Source organism: Gopherus evgoodei, chromosome 19 (genome assembly GCF_007399415.2).
Source record: "Gopherus evgoodei ecotype Sinaloan lineage chromosome 19, rGopEvg1_v1.p, whole genome shotgun sequence".
Classification (NCBI taxonomy): Eukaryota; Metazoa; Chordata; order Testudines; family Testudinidae; genus Gopherus; species Gopherus evgoodei.
In genome coordinates, this window is record NC_044340.1 from 18936381 (window position 1) to 18952536 (window position 16156).

At 43.5% G+C, this 16156-nt stretch overlaps 1 protein-coding gene across 1 annotated transcript; it reads left to right on the plus strand.

Annotated features, from left to right (window-relative positions):
• Nucleotides 1-1004: 1004 nt before the first annotated feature.
• On the plus strand, nt 1005-8607 carry LOC115637310 (oligoribonuclease, mitochondrial-like). Its single transcript, XM_030538464.1, has 7 exons — nt 1005-1163; nt 1849-1932; nt 2913-2990; nt 4050-4161; nt 4978-5086; nt 5460-5513; nt 8208-8607. The coding sequence occupies exons 1-7, from the start codon at nt 1038-1040 to the stop codon at nt 8335-8337; spliced, it is 693 nt and encodes a 230-aa protein (XP_030394324.1). The 5' UTR covers nt 1005-1037; the 3' UTR covers nt 8338-8607.
• The last annotated feature ends 7549 nt before the right edge of the window (nt 8608-16156 follow it).

A 16156-nucleotide genomic window follows, 5' to 3' on the forward strand; every position in this document is an offset into this window, starting at 1 on the left:
TGCAGTGGTGTCCAGGTACTATAATTAAGGCTGCAATTTAGTCATGGAGGTCACAGATTCTGTGACTTCCAAAGACCTCGGCGACGTCAGCCAGCGCCAGCTGGGAGCAGCAGGGTCCTTTGCTGCCTGCAGAGGCAGGGAGCTGCAGGGTACCTCGCTGCCCCAGGTGGTGGGAGCCCTCTGCAGCTGCAGGCAGCAGGCGGACCCCCCCCCCCCCCCGCTCCTTGATGCCATGAGTGGCAGGGAGAATCGTAGGAGCTCCTGGCCGCTGTGGGTGGCAAGTGGGATTTCCCACTACTCAGAGCCACCAGCAGAAGGGGACCCTGGAGCTCCCAACCTGTCTACAGCTGCCCAGGTACCTCATTGTGTCCTGGATATTTGTAGTAAAAGTCAGAGACAGAGCTTGGGCTTCCGTGAATTTTTCATTATTGACCATGACCTGTCCGTGACTTTTACTAAAAATATCTGTGACAAAAATCTTAGCCGTAACTATAATTCAAGTAAAGGACAACTAATCAGGTCTCTGATTGTCCCATTTACTTCACAGTGGCTCAGTCTATGAATTATTTTGTTATTTACTTTGTGTTTTATGGGAGCGCAGGGTATTGATGATGCAGCTGTGTCGATGTGCAATATTAGAGGTCCCTGGCTTGAGGAAGTAAATGCAATTTACTTCTTTTAAATTATTTGTATTGTACCTAGGAGCCACAGTCATGGACTAGAACCTGCAAACTAAACAGACCTCAGTGTAAAATACTCCCTTTAGAGAGGCACTTGGAGCAGAATAAAACCTAACCATCTGCCCCTAAGAGTAAGCAGCAGTACCCACGTGGACACATGGGACGTGTGGAGACTACAAGCCCCAGCATGCACTGCTGTTCGGGCGGGGAGGTGAATATTGCTTCCTGTGATGCCCTGGGGTGACTACATTTCCCAGCAGGCACCTGGCCAGACCCTATCACAGGACTGAGTGGAGAGATGGCGCATGGGCGTCTGGGGATTGTAGTCCCCAGGTTGACACTTTGCGGCCTGTCGCGATGCGTGCTTGGTTTCTGGGCTCAGCCGGACGCCGGCTGCTGTCGGCACTGAGAGCCGGGATCCCGGACGGAGCGGCCATGGCGGGTGGCAGCATTGGGCTGAGGATGGTCTGGGTGGATCTGGAGGTGAGGGGGCGCCTCGGGGCAGGGCACGCCCCGCTGGGGGGACGCAGGTGGGCTGTGAGGGATGTTTCCATGGGGATTGAGGGGGGCAGGATTGGGGGAGGGGTCCCCCTGTCAGGCAGGGGCCGGGGGGGGAGGGGTGCAAGGGAAAGCCAGGCTGGGTGTCAGCTGGAGATCCCTGCCCCTGGGGACTGCCTGGGGCGGCATTGGCTGCGGTGTTTAGCGTAGGGAAACACACCTCAGAGCCCAAGCCTGGGTCTGGGTCGGCTCCCTGCACTAACAGAGCCTTTCCCTCTCTTTGGTCCTGCCAGGCTGTAGGCTGGCCTGCACTTCGCGGCTTCAGGTGGCAGGGAAGCATCCCGTTCAGATTCAGGCCCTGGGGGTTCCAGCTGTCCAGGTCTCTTTTCTAGTTAGGGCTGAGCAGTTCTGCTCTACATTCACTCTCCAAGTATTTGCACAGCCCACTGAGCAGCTTTGGAAATTTCCTTTCCTTTCTTAGTTTGGCAAACGCTGATTATTTCCCTTCTACTGGTGATTGGAATCAGTGCAAAGCATTTGTGAAAAAACCCAAACATTACAGCATGTTAGCCCAACTCTGGGATTAAAACGTTGTTAAAACACACGTTCCCTGCAAATTATACAACATAGCTCTTCTCTCTTCTTACAATTGTTGCTTCTGCCTTTGCAGATGACGGGACTGGACATAGAGAAGGACCAGATCATTGAGATGGCTTGTCTCATAACTGATTCTGATTTAAACATTTTGGCTGAGGTAGGTTAGAGTTTGGTGTCAGTGTGCACTGGCCTACATCTGATTACTAGCTCCTGGTACTGTTACTTTGTTATAATTGAAGGTTCATCTGCCCATTAAGTTAGAGTGGAATATTTTTATCTTTGATGTTTTGTGAACCATCTGGCTAACAAGCAGCCAGCGTGGTATGGGCCCTTTCATGAGTACAGTCTCCAGATGAGTGCAGCCTGTGGAATGGAATACGAGTCAAACAGCAATTTATAGTACACACTTTTGAGGTCTGTTTGGATTGTGGCTGTATGTAAAATGTTAGTGGCAGATATCCTGCATTCTTGAAAAACCTTGTTGACAGTGTAGCATGTCACTTTTTGGTACTGTAAGATTTGCCAGCTGCTGATCCAAAATGCCTGTTTTTAAGATGTGATTATAACGTGGAAGATGTCCCTGTAAAATTGGCAGTATCTTACTGAACAGACCTGTGCTTCCTCTTTACACATTATGAGTCATATATTCTTGCTTTAGTGACAAAGCTGCAAAATAAACAGTGCTGGAAGAGGCAACTGGATTCAGTTCTGACTCATGGATCATCGCTTGTCAAATATTAAGTTCCAGTTACAGAATCCAATCAAATGTTGCATGAGCCTGAAAGAACCTGACTTGATATTCACATTCCAGATTGAGTTATTGACTGTGTAAGAGAGAACACTGCTATGCCTTTTCATTTGTAGACTAAGAAAACTTGATCTTAGAAGCCTTTGAGACACGAATTGGAACCACAGGCTACTATCCATACAGAATCACTTGATAGTTTATACCAGGTTGGGGAGGCATTTCCCACCACATGGCTTTTACAGTTGCTGTGCAGAGCAAGATTGGCAGCTTTCTTGTAATTTCCTTAAAGCTAGAGGTGTCAACAGGAGGTAGACAGATTCCTCTGATAAGCTTTAGATTTTTTTTTTTTTTTTTTTTAGGATTTGATTACTATTTTTTATCATTAACAGGGTCCCAACCTGATTATAAACCAGCCGGATGAGTTGCTGGATGGCATGTCAGAATGGTGTAAAGAGCATCATGGGAAGGTAAAGGTTCTAGAGTAATAGTACTAGAATCACTGTTTCCTTGTAACTAGTAGCAACTTCATAATTTTAATCTCAAAATTGTGTTAGGTGCTATATGAGCACTTTAGAGACAGTTCCTGTTCGGAAGAGCTTACATTCTAAATGTAGATGATAAAAGGTGGGAGAAAGGAAATATCCCCATTTTATAGATGAGGAACTGAGGCACAGAGAGGTTGTGATTTGCCCAGGATCTCACAAGAAGTCCATGTCAGAACTGAAAATTGAGTCCAGATCTTCTGAGATCCAGTCCAGTGCCTTAGTCTGTTTCAGGTTAGTTTTGTGGTTATCTAAAGGTTTCAGAGTAGCAGCCGTGTTAGTCAGTATCCGCAAAAAGAACACGAGTACTTGTGGCACCTTAGAGACTAACAAATTTATTTGAGCATAAGCATTCATGGGCTACAGCCCACTTCTTCAGATGCATCGAAGCCCACAAAAGCTTATGCTCAAATAAATGTGTTAGTCTCTAAGGTGCCACAAGTACTCCTGTTCTTTTTGAGACTATCCAAAGGGCCTTAACAACCTTGACTTGCAGCAACTTTGAACAGGCCTTGAAAATTTTACTAGGCACCTTCTAGCTAGAGAAATAAATCTATCAACAATGGCTGATGTGAAAGATAGTGAGGCCACCAAGGGCTGCTGCTTGGGGAAGCTCTGAGCAGCAGTGTGTAACTGACTTGATTCTTGGTAGTTCCACTGATGCTCACAGGGTGCTGGATTTAAGCAACTATACTGACCAGCATCTTATCTTGTCTGGTTCACAATACTATTATCTGTCCCTTAGCTAGGATTGAAGTGGATAAACACTGGTGCATTGGTAAAATGTTAAGAACTTCCACAAGGTTAAATTTAAGAGTTAAGTTGTCATCTTTTTTAATGCTTCTGGGCATTAAATGTGCCATTAGTTGGTTACTGTTTCAGTTATTGATTTCTAGGTAATATTTGACTGCTACTTAAATATGCTAGAAGTATTTTTAAATAATGGTAAATATTTGATTGGTGATGGATGCCTCTTTCTTGCAGTCTGGCCTTACTAAGGCAGTGAAAGAAAGTACAATTTCATTGCAGCACGCGGAGTATGAATTTCTGTCCTTTGTACGACAGCAAACGCCCCCTGGCCTCTGTCCTCTTGCAGGTAAAATGTGTACTTATATTTTTAATACTAATAAAATCAATCCTCCTTTCGTTCCCAGTGGGGCTTTGAAAAGCCTGTTAATGCACAATGCAGGAGTGATTTAGTTTCCCACCTGGAGATCTGTATGCAATCAGATTTCATTAAGCAGGGAAAGTTTAGCATTAGGTATCATCCATTCTATAAATTGCCTGAAGCAAATATTATGTATGGGTTTCTGAAAATCCCCACAGATCTGCAGGAAACTTACTTAAATTCCTGTTACTAGCAATATTTCATTATACATTTATGTCATTACTGGTGTGACTTAGTGTTGTTAGCCTTTTATGAATGCAAAAGAAAAATAGGGAACTAACTGTAGATACAAATCCAATCAACCTCTAAGTGCTGCTATTCTGAATGTCCTGTTACTTGATGGTGACTCAGAACACTGACTCAGAGAGGTCAAAAGGATGACCTGAGGAAAATATATTAAACAGTAAAGCTTATTTACCCTTAGTGGAAAACTTGGTGGTTTGTGTAATATTTTTACTTTTATTGAAATAATTAGGTTTGTGACACAGAAATTGTAGAGGAAGTAATTGAAGAATTTAATGCAGAGAGATTATATAATTAAACCATACAGAAGTGCTCCCAGGATGGAAATCAGACAGAAGCCTTTAAAATCATATTTATTGGAACATGAGACCTATGACCTGACTGAAAACATTTAGAAGTCATATGTGATTCTCAGTCTGCATAGCCTACCTCTAGTTCAGATGTAATTCACTGTAGCTTTGTAAAGTCTTTGAAAGAAATATCTGTTTTGTCTTTTTCTAGGAAACTCTGTTCATGCAGATAAGAAGTTTCTTGACAAATATATGCCTCAGTTCATGAGGCACCTTCATTACAGGATAATTGATGTGAGCACTGTCAAAGAACTTTGCAGGTAAATACCATACGAAGTTAGTGTAAAAAGATCTAAGGAGCTCTAGTTATATTTAACTAATTTTCTTCTAAAACAAGAGAGGAGCACAGCAGGGAAAGAGCCGTGTGCAGCCATTTAGTTCTTCCAGATATTCCACTTGGATCAAACAGAAAAAGGACAAGGACCTACTTACTGAACTGCATGCAGAGTGGGGAGGTGTCTAGCTCTCACATGGATTATATCATTTTGATGCTTATAACAGTAACTTTTCTGAATGACAGTGAAATTCAAATTTTTGCACTGAAGAGACATTTCCCATTGCAGCAAACCCAAAGAGACCTGTGACTATGTATTTAAGATGTATGGATTTAAACTCAATTTTTTCCATATACAGGCGCTGGTATCCAGAAGAATTTGAATTTGCACCAAAGAAGGTGGCTTCTCACAGGTGAGACTTCCACTGTTGCCTTTAATGTAGTACATTTGTCATATCTTTAAGCTACAGTATTCTCTTCTACTAGAATATGGAGCATACCAATTTCTCTGAAAACCTGACATGTTAGTTCTATTGCCAATGGCACTGGAAATCTGTGTAATTGTTCCTTGCCATATCTCTCTCTTTAACGTCTGATTATGGCAAAAAAAAAGTTACTCTGTAAAAATACAGAAAACAGAAGTAATTTATTATCCATTAATGACTCACTCAGTTTACTAAGCCAAGATATTTGTCCTGACAAATACATGTTCACAACACTTACATATCACAGTGCTAAGCATCTCAGAAAAAACTAAGATAGAACATTAATAAGTTTGTATTGAAGCAAAGCTGTTACCAGAGGACCAGTAGTGAAAGCAGAGGACTGGGAATTGGGAGATTGGGTTTGTGATGTATTGATGCCTGTTCCCCTATCTGTGAAGTGGGGTTAACCTTGATTTACCACCTAACTGTGTTCCGAGGCATAGTTAACATTAATAACTTGCTTTCAGATCCTCAGATGAAAGGTGCCGTGTAGTAGAAAGTATTAACACTTTCTCTTAGATTGTAAGCTTTCCAGGCCCAGCACCATGAATCTGATCCAAAGTCCTGTGGAGTCTATGTGAGTTTTGCCATTGACCTCAATAGGGGCAGGATTGGTCCCCATGTTTTTCTGAATACTTGCCTAGCACAGCGAGGCCTCAGTTCTGACTTAAGCCTCTGGGTACTATTGTAATATAAACATTTCCTTTGTTTGTTTATTTCATAAATAAAGATCTGGAAAACTGAACTTGCCTGGCAGATTGTTGCCGCTATACAAAGTGGAGCAATAAAGCTCTATTGGCTCAACACGCGTGATGGCAGTTTGAACTCATTCCCACTGGGAAATGAAGCAACTATGACTTAGCATAAATAGAAAGCCAACAGGAACAGTACTGAGATGCCTTCCCCCGGGCGCATAACTACATTGGCAGATGGTCCCTTTTCCATCAAAAAGTTAAAATGAGCATAAGTTATTTTTACTGCTTAATTTTACTGCCTCTTGAAACCTCTCCTTTTAGGATAAGGCACACTTCTTTCATGCAGGGATGGAGAATAGTTGTTGCTAATTGCATGGGAATCTTCGGAAAAAAGGAGTAACTGAACCTTCAAGTACCTCTTTCCCTAGCTCTCTGATGCATGGGCTCTGTAAGATGGGCACATGAAGGCCCACGGTTCAAAGGGAGCAGCCTGCATCATAGCCAAGCCTTTGCCTTCTAAAGCCTGGCATATTGCAGAGGGTGATTCCCAGCCGTTCCATCCTACTGGTAAAGATTGGTGTTTAAAACTGTTGTGCATTAAAATATGAAGATGGCTAGGGAGATAATAGGTACATTTTGGTTATTGCTGATGCTTGCTGGATGCTGGCATGTTTTTGGCACAGTTTCAAGAAGCATTTGTTGGAATGAAACGTCATCATCAAGTAAAGATTGGCTGATGGTGCCCTGATTTCAGGAAGCAGTATCTTCTGCAATCTGGTATTTAGCTATGGCTTTACTTAGGGTATGGCAACATTTGGAATTTCAAAGCACTGCCCCGGCAGAGCTGCGGGAGCGCTGTCGCAGCAGCGCTTTGAAGTGTGAGTGTAGTCAGAGCGGCAGCGCTGGGAGAGAGCTCTCCCAGCGCTGCATGTAAACCACATCCCTTACGGGTGTAGCATGCAGCGCTGGGAGCCGCGCTCCCAGCGCTGCTGCCCTGATTACACTGACGCTTTACAGCGCTGTATCTTGCAGCGCTCGGGGGTGTTTTTTCAAACCCCAGTTGCAGCGCTGTAAAGTGTGAGTGTAGCCAAGGCCTTAGATTTTAGTGTGACCGGAATCTAGGTCTTGTTTTGATTTTTTTTGTTTGTTGGTTTTTACTAAATACTGTTCTTGACAACTGTCCTTTTCTAATAATTATTATGGTACGTTAGAGGCCCTACCTGAAGTCATGGTCCATTTGTGCTAGGCACTGTACAAATACATAGTGAAAGCGTCTCTGCCCCAAAGAGTTACCTAGACCAGACAAAGGGTGGGAGGAGAAACAGAGAGGTAAAGCAATTTTCTCAGGGTCTCACAGCAGCTAATTGGCCAAACCAGGAATAGAATCCGGGTCTCTTGAGTCCTTGTCCATTGTTAGGCATCTCAGACTAATACCAATACTTGTTTTAGTAGCTGAAGTCATGCAGTGATTTAAAAAACAAAAGTGGGTAAACTAACCTTTTTGGTTTTCAGGCAGGTAGTGTTAAATTCCATATTCATCAACGTGAACATGTTCAACTCAGTTTACCTGCCTTTACCCTCAGGTACACTAGAATCATAGGATTGGAAGGGACCTCTGGAGGTCATCTAGTCCAGTCCTCTGAAGTCATGGAATCTACTGGCTTGCTAGAGCTTGTGCCTTGCATAATAGCACAAACCAATAAGGAATCTGTTACTTCCTTTTATGCCTGTCCTGCTGAACTTTTATTGTTTCCTGTATTACTCAGTCTAGTGAAGATGGTTTTATTACTGACAGATTTGTGCACGATATTTCTCAGTGGTCTACTTTTTTTTTTTTTTACACAGTTTGGAATTTGCGAAATGCATCAGAATCCAAATTTAGCCTGAGTGTTTGTGCATTTTGAAACCTTCCTTAATTCTCTTGCAGAGCACTCGATGACATCAGGGAAAGCGTCAAAGAACTTCAGTTCTACAGAAATAGCATCTTCAAGAGGAAAACAGATGAAAAGAAAAGAAAGTTAATAGAAAAAGGAGAAAGTGATAAAACTGTGAGCTGATCTTCCATCTCACAATGCCATTCTATAGTATCCACTGGATGTATCTCCTATTGTTTTTCTGTTCACCAGTGTTTAAGGAAGAGGCTTCTTTCAGTTTCCTTGTTTTTTAATCATTAGGAAAGCAGCAGTAATTCAGACTTCGGTCTGTTTTAACATGTTTGAGCTGTGAATTTGCCATTTAAAGTCTCAGCAGCTCCTTCGTTTGTATGTACGAGATCACTTTTGCTCTTTGATACATCTCTTCATTTACTTCTAGATGCATTCTTTTGTTACAAATAAAGCCAGTTCTGCTGAAAGATATTTTTTTTACCACCTTGTCTTTTCTTTTGCAGCAGCCTTGGTTATAAGACTTGTATATAATGTTCATCTAAAGGTGAGCAGCCGCCTTCAGATTTTCAAAATAAAATGTTATGGGAAATATATTGCATCCTACAGCAGCCATATGTGTGTGCGTAACAAGAATTGCTCTGTAAAATACACAGTGCCATTTGAATACAGACTGAACATGTGCATCCCTTAATGTAGCCTGATGAGCAGTGGCCTTCTATGCTTGTGGTGTCAAAGGTATGATCAGCTTATCTCTTGACAGCTAATTCAAGTAACAAGCTCTTTTTAGTTCCATGGTGGACTTTTATCCATTTAACAAAACTCTCACGCAGGCAGCAGTCTGTGCTCAAAGGATGCTAGGGAGGAACTGCACAGAAAGCTGATTTGTGATCAAGCAGATGAAATTTCAATATAAAAAAATATAAAGGCTGCAGGCCAGGAATGAAGTGCACTGACATGATAAGCAGGTCAGCCTGTAATACTCATTTTAAAAGAATTTTATGGTTAGAACAAGTCTAGTTTTCACAGGCTGTTCCCATGGCTAGGAAAGAGCTAAATGGGTCCATGGACTTCACTGCTCTTTGGATCAGGCACTGGAAGAGGATGCTGCTGCCATTTAACTTGTCAGCCTGACCACAAGTTCATGTTAACCCATAAATAAGCTAGGGTGTTATTTAAACAGATGTATGTTAAACATATCATTGATTCTAACAACATGATCTCGTGTGTGAACACTGGTTGTGGCATAGTCGATAGTCATAGCCCAGGAATCAGGGACACCATGTTTAGATACTGAAAAACATCCTTCATTTCCAGGTATTGGCCGTAGGCAGAGTCCCCAAATTGCTCTGGAGCTGTGCGTGTCTCGCTGGCACTTTCTGCTTTGATGATTAGTTTTAGGCTTCTAAAGAAGAGGTTAGGGCTTTGTGAACTTTAAGCACTCTTCTAATGGAAGTATCAAGGAGAAGGATCTCAAGTATTGGCCAGAGCTATGACAGTCCCCTGCCAGTTTGTCAATTTCATGAGCAACGTATTTATTTTTTTAACTGTTTACTCATTGGTTCTGAGTGTGGGATGTCAATGTTGTTTTCCATTGAAATTGACTGTTTCAAGCCATGTCCACCCCAAGCAAAGTCCAAAGCTTCCCAGTCCATGGAGACCAAATATTTAAGGGCTAATGGAGAAAAGAAACAGACTATCTTTAAATTATTAAGAAAATAAATAACTGCAGCTTTCCTTCCATGCATGAATGTACCAAATTAGAGTCTGTACTCTCCTATGTTCTTTCTAGATTTGGTGGTTTTGTTTCATGGTTTGGTGCAAACTCTTCCTTCCTGTTTCAATTTGCAAATTCTTACTTTGCCTCCAAATTTTGCTTTGAGTTCCATATCTGTATTATTTGTATTATGGTAGCTTTAATCAAGATCAAGCCCTGCTATGCTAAACTCATGCTCAATAAATGAAACTTACTTGAAACCACAAGGTCACAGACTCCAGTTGACATATGCCTTGTTCATTCTCGGTTTACTCAAGGTGAGCCACTTTTAACACATTTTGAGTGGGCCTGGTCTGATTTCAAGTTTCTCTTGAAATTCCTAAGCAGATGCGTTTGTCATGCTTCTGAATTCTCTACTGAACAAGTCAATACCTTTACTGATACATAAATGTACATTAAGTATGGTAAAATTGGTCACTTAAAATTAGTAATGGAAAGTAAAATAATATTCCTTAGCCAAGTGTTTTGCTATTCAAAGGAAATGTAAACAGGGTAAAACAAAAGCTACCGCTTACAGAAAGCAGAAGCCTAACAAATTCAATGCTATTAGACAAGGAAAGAGCCACTGCTGTATCTTTGATTCTAAGAAAACAGAGCATGATATCATTTAACCTAATAATCGTTTAACCTAGTGTTTGTGAAATGATCCAGTAATACCGTTGCATCTCCCATAAGGTAAGTCAATTTTTCTCTTCAAACAAGTATTAATTTGAGCCCTAGTTGTGACGTTTTAGATATGTGCAGAAAGCAGGCTTCCACTGTTTGCCTGATAAGCCACTGGGGAAAGGGGATCTCCTTCTAATCTGGCATTTTTCACTTGATAATATCTTGCTGACTGACAAAATGAGTGACACATGTCAGCAGGTCATGTCTATGGTTGATAATAGGCATTAATAAGAGAATTTTATTGGCAGTACAATCCCTAGCACCTTCCCTTGTCTACACAGAAGTCTTACAAATGAGAAACCCCATGAAGTTGTAGATATTAGCCACCGGAGGGAGACCCATTCAATGTGTGACTGTAACAAAAGAACATTAGTAAAAACAGTTGATTCAAGCATTTATGTAAAGATTACAGCGTGTACATTCACTTAGATCACACTATAACTCAGCCTTTGTGCCAAGGTTCATGAGATGGAACCGTCAGAGCAGGGGAATGGAAGTCAGGACTCCCAGATCTTATTTGCAGTTACTGATTTCTTGATAAGTCGCTTTCGGACAACACTTTTGAACTTGAATGGCTAAAATGAGGCAACCTTCCTTCAGAAATGTGGCTTGGTTTCAAGAGTACTGAGCACACATAGGGACTGGAATCAGACGCCCTGAAAAATCAACCACTTATTTAGGTGACTAATTTGAGGCACTTAAAGTTTGCAAATATTGGCCTTAACCTCTTTGTCAACCTGTTGCCACAGTTGCAAAATGAGTATTAATCCATCCACACAAGGCTTAATGTTTGTAAGAGCTCTGGAGACTGTATAAAGTTACTGATCAGTGGTTATTCTACTGCTTGTGTCAATACAGAGGTGGAGGCGTTTCAATGGTGTGCAGGATTCTTAAAAAAATAGAAGTTAAAGACAGACAAGATCTCGCTCTTTGTAGGGAATTTATAACTTGCTCATTTCCCCAGATTATCCAGGCACTGTCTGACTGGTAGGACATGCAGGCTAGCTAGATTGTCGTACGTGCAGAATAGGACGCTGAGAGTGGCTTACTGTATTTCCCTTATCTACATGCATGGTTTCCACTTGCACACTTAGATTTCCCACCCCCTTTTCCAATTCATTTATGAATGTGAATTTTTGCCATTACTCCTAGCATATGCAAATGGATGGCTTAGGCCCCAACCTCCAAAAATGTATGCACATGCTTACCAGACTTCAAAGGATTATTTATTGCCTAAAGTTTTTTGTTTTAAGGATCAAGTGCTTAGAAAGAGTAGGTTCACTACTCTACAAAGATATAAATAATTTAAAAACCCTATATGTGCACCATATGGTCATATTTATTTGATAATTAAGCACTGGTTAATCTGAGTATTTGTTTAAGTTACTCAAACCCTCAGGAATCAAGTAACTTGTTTTCAAAAATAATATATTGTCCCCCTTTAATATGAACATTTGGGGATTAGTATGGTCATTGGCTCTGGGCAGTTGCTATGCACTTAGTAAGGAAAGACTGAACTGTGAAAAGAAGAAAAACTGTTCCAGGAAAATGCTGTAATGTTAATCGATGACTACGATAAAAGTTGTCTTATGCAGGACTGGGCTAGTGGCATTGTAGCCCTAGCATGTGTTTATGATCTGTCTCTGGGAGGTCTGTGTTAAAAGACAAGCCAGTGAGTAAAAGGGATGGTCACACCTAAACTCTGAAGGAATTGCACGATAAAATTATTTGTATTAACTCTAATTACTCATATCAATCAGCCCACGGGAGCCGGTCCCAACTGACCCACGCACCTTTTCGCAGGTTGGCTCAAGGTTCAACAGACTGCCTTATGGCAAGTAGACTGGCTGCTTGAATCAAACTGGGGCATTGTATGCAGGGACTTGGAGCCTCCACCAGCGCCATGCCTCAGTATTAGGGTCACCAGATATCCTGATTTTATCAGACAGTGCGCTATTTTGGGCACTCATCTATTACCACCCCACTGCCTGTCCCAATTTTTCAGCTTGCTATCTGGTCCACCTTACTCAGTATAGAAGATGGGTCAACTTGCAGCCATCTCCATTTCATACAGAACAAGTCTTTAGGCTCTTAGCACAACAGTGCAGCATTTGATTGGCAGTCTTGCATGCGCCTGTTCCACCACATGGTTAATCTGAAGGATGGTCATGTTCCACCGTTGATTCTCCTGACAGTACTCTGGCACTGCAATATACACCCCCAAATATGCACTGACAGTGTAAGCCTACAGCTCACTCATCTGTTTATTGCATTTGCTGTACAGTGTTTAGAGTTGTTCCTGAACACATTCCACGGAAGCAAAGCTGCACGTTACCACATGACCTCAGTTTGTTTGGAGTGCAGCATTCCTGGGCCGTTAGAGAACTGTTCTCTTCCTTTCCAACTCCATTAAACAATAGAAGTGAAATAAGGACAAGCATTAAGGGCTGAACAAAGCATGCTGCTACTGAACTTCTTGTCCAGAGCTTTGTTAGTCAATTTGGCAGCATAAAACAGCACTAAACTAAAGACCAAACAGATTCTGTTAGTGGCATACTACTAATATTTGAGACGACTCAGAGGAAGGGGTGTGTGTCCAGCTGTTAGTCCAGGGCTGCCCAGAGGATTCAAGGGGCCTGGGGTCTTCCCAGCCACCAAATTGCCACCGAAGACCCGGCACTTTGGCTGCGGGTCCTGGGGCGGAAGGACCCACTGCCGCGGGTCTTCTGGGCATTTCAGCGGTGGGTCCCGGAGTGGAAGGACCCCCGCTGCCAAATTACCGCCAAAGACCCGGAATGGAAGACGCTCTGGGGGCCTGGGCCCTGAGAGAGTTTTCCGGGGCCCCCGGAGCAAGTGAAGGACCCTGCTCCAGGGCCCCCAAAAAACTCGTGGGCGCCCCTGTGGGGCCCTGGGGCAAATTGCCCCACTTGCCCCCCCCCACCTCGGCAGCCCAGCTTTAGTCTGGGATACAGGAGACCCACTTTCAAGTTCACTACAGACTTTCCGTGCAAGCTTGGCCAAATCATTTAGTCTCTGTTCCCCATCTGTAAACAAGGACACTAGCACTTCCTTTTCCTGTCGGGTGTGGTGAGGATAAATATGGTACATATGTTTAGAATGGCAATATTTCAGGTTTTCAGCACAACAGAGGGGAATTAACGTACTTTGTCCTGTATGGGATCTATTTATTCACTACCATAGAAAGGCTGCGAGGATGCTTGCTTATACATTTTTTCACCGATCTCCTCTCTTTCAAAGACTACCACTAAAGCTAGAAAGAGAAGATAATAACCACTAATTCTTCCAGCCAGTCTGAATCTTCGAACTGGTGAAGACACTGGCTTAACAGAAGCTGGGGGGAAAAAACTCCAGTGTATTACAGTGATATCTTTAATCTGATTCTTTTTGTAGTGAGTAAATTGCGTCATTGCTAATCATTATTAAATCTTTGAAATTGTGATGATTTTTAATTTTTTTGGTTTTGTTTTTACACAGATTTCAAACTTTTCCATTTTTTGATTAACTTTCAAAGTATCAACTTTTTTTTTGGGGGGGGGTTATTTTTGGGGGGCTGAAGGGGTTTGGTGAAATTTCCCTTTGTCCTCCCAACCAGCTCGAATCAAGTGCTCCATTCTCAAGTTATGCCTGTTTTTCATTTTAGATAAATATCAGATACCACATGTACATTAAAACACATTGATTTGGTTCCCAACCACATGATCTGGTGGGTGAAATTTGTGGCATATGCTGTAGTCATAGACCAGGCATCAGTGATACCCACCTTAAGACCCTGAAAAACAGGGCCGGTGCAGCCATGTAGGCAAACTAGGCGGCCACCTAGGGCACCTAGTGGTTGAGGGCACCTAAAAGCCTGCTCAGGTGAGGAGGTGGAGTGGAGGTGAGCTGGGGCGAGGGGGCGCAGGGAGAGCCACCTGAAATAACAGGGGGGCGCACAGGGGAACCGCTCCCCACCCCAGATCACCTCCGCTCTGCCTCCTCTGCTCAGCACACAGCCCCCACTCTAAGTCTCCTCCAAACGGCGCCACAAGCCTGGGAGGGGAGAATTAGAGCCATGCCGGCATGCTCAGCGGAGGAGAGCCGGGGTGGGCTCCCTGGGCAGGGTTAGCTGCTGCGGGGAGGAGGCTCCCCGGGTGGGGTTAGCTGCTGCAGATGTGGGGCTCCCCAGGCGGAGTTAGCTGTCGCAGTGAGGGGAGTCTCCCCGGGCAAGGTTAGCTGCTTTGCGGGGGGTGGGGGCAGGGTTGAGTCTCCCCGGGCGGGGTTAGCTGTCACCGGGGGAGGAGGGAGTCTCCCTAGGAGGGGTTAGCTGTCGCAGAGGGGGTGAGTCTCCCCAGGCAAGTTTAGCTGCAGCAGAGGCGGGGTCTCCCTGGGCGGGGTTAGCTGCTATGGGGGGAGTCTCCCCAGGCGGGGTTAGCTGCTGTGGAGGCAGGGTCTCTCTGGGCGGGGTTAGCTGCCGCGTAGGGGTAGCTGCTGTGGGGGGGAGGCTCCCTGGGCAGGGGGGTGGCAGGCCCCTCTGGGTGGGGGGCTGGGTTAGCTGCCGTGGTGGGGCAAGGTTAGCTAGCTGGGGGGGTGGCGCAAGGTGGAAGTTTCGCCTAGGGCGCGAAACTTTCTTGCACCGTCCCTGCTGAGAAATGTCTGTCATTGCCATATATTGGACATATTCATGAATGTCACTGAATTGCTCCATGTCTATGTGCGTCTCCTGGTATTTTCTGCTTTGATGATTGCTTTTGGGTCAGGGATCTAAGTAGGAGGCGTGGGATGGCTTTGTGAACATCGATCACCCTCCCGACTCCACTTAAGGAGGCCTACTTCCCTTCCTGTCAGAAACTAACAGAGTAATCACCCATATTATAAGGTACCACAAAGCATTTCCCATGCAAGCCTATTTTATTCTTAGGTAAAAGCACTACAGAGAAAACACACAAAAACATCAAAGAACACAGTACACACTAGCTCATAAGTTTTATAGAGCTCACCTACCTCTAACCTGGGCTCTGGTATGAGCAGTCCTTCTAAGCCCCACTCAAGGGGCTTCCTTGTGGGTTCAAAGTCCTCACAGCTTCAGCGCGAACAAAGCAGCCTCACAGTTTAGCCTCCCCTTCCTAAGGTTCTGGGGACTTTCAGCTAGGGCTTCCAAGAACAGATAATTAGCATGCAATTGGTTTTCCTCTCCAGGGCATAGCTTAAAAAAGGATGCATTTGAAGTGGGTCATTTGCATTCCTCTCACCTCCAGATATTTCCTAGGGAATCTACCTTATATGCATTTCCCCAAAGAGTCCTTTGCGGTTCCTAACATTTACATTAGTCAAGTTACATACAATCCTACAACAGCTCAAACAATTGTATTTTTAACACACTGGACCCAAAGTTATTATACCTAGTTCACTAGGTTTAACTTAATTCAACAAATTTTATCTTAATTCTGTAACCTTTGTCCCAGACATTGCAGCATATGGCCAGTCTGTCACTCCTAGAACACTCTGTGACCAGGGCTCCTAGGCGCTACCTCAACACGAATAATAATTATA

What these genes read in the sequence shown, in the direction of transcription:
- LOC115637310 (XM_030538464.1), top strand. Translation starts at nt 1,038, where the DNA reads ATGCGTGCTTGGTTTCTGGGCTCAGCCGGACGCCGGCTGCTGTCGGCA. An exon ending in TGGTCTGGGTGGATCTGGAG is followed by an intron (nt 1,164 to 1,848) that starts GTGAGGGGGCGC and finishes CTGCCTTTGCAG; the next exon opens with ATGACGGGACTGGACATAGA. An exon ending in AAGAAGGTGGCTTCTCACAG is followed by an intron (nt 5,514 to 8,207) that starts GTGAGACTTCCA and finishes ATTCTCTTGCAG; the next exon opens with AGCACTCGATGACATCAGGG.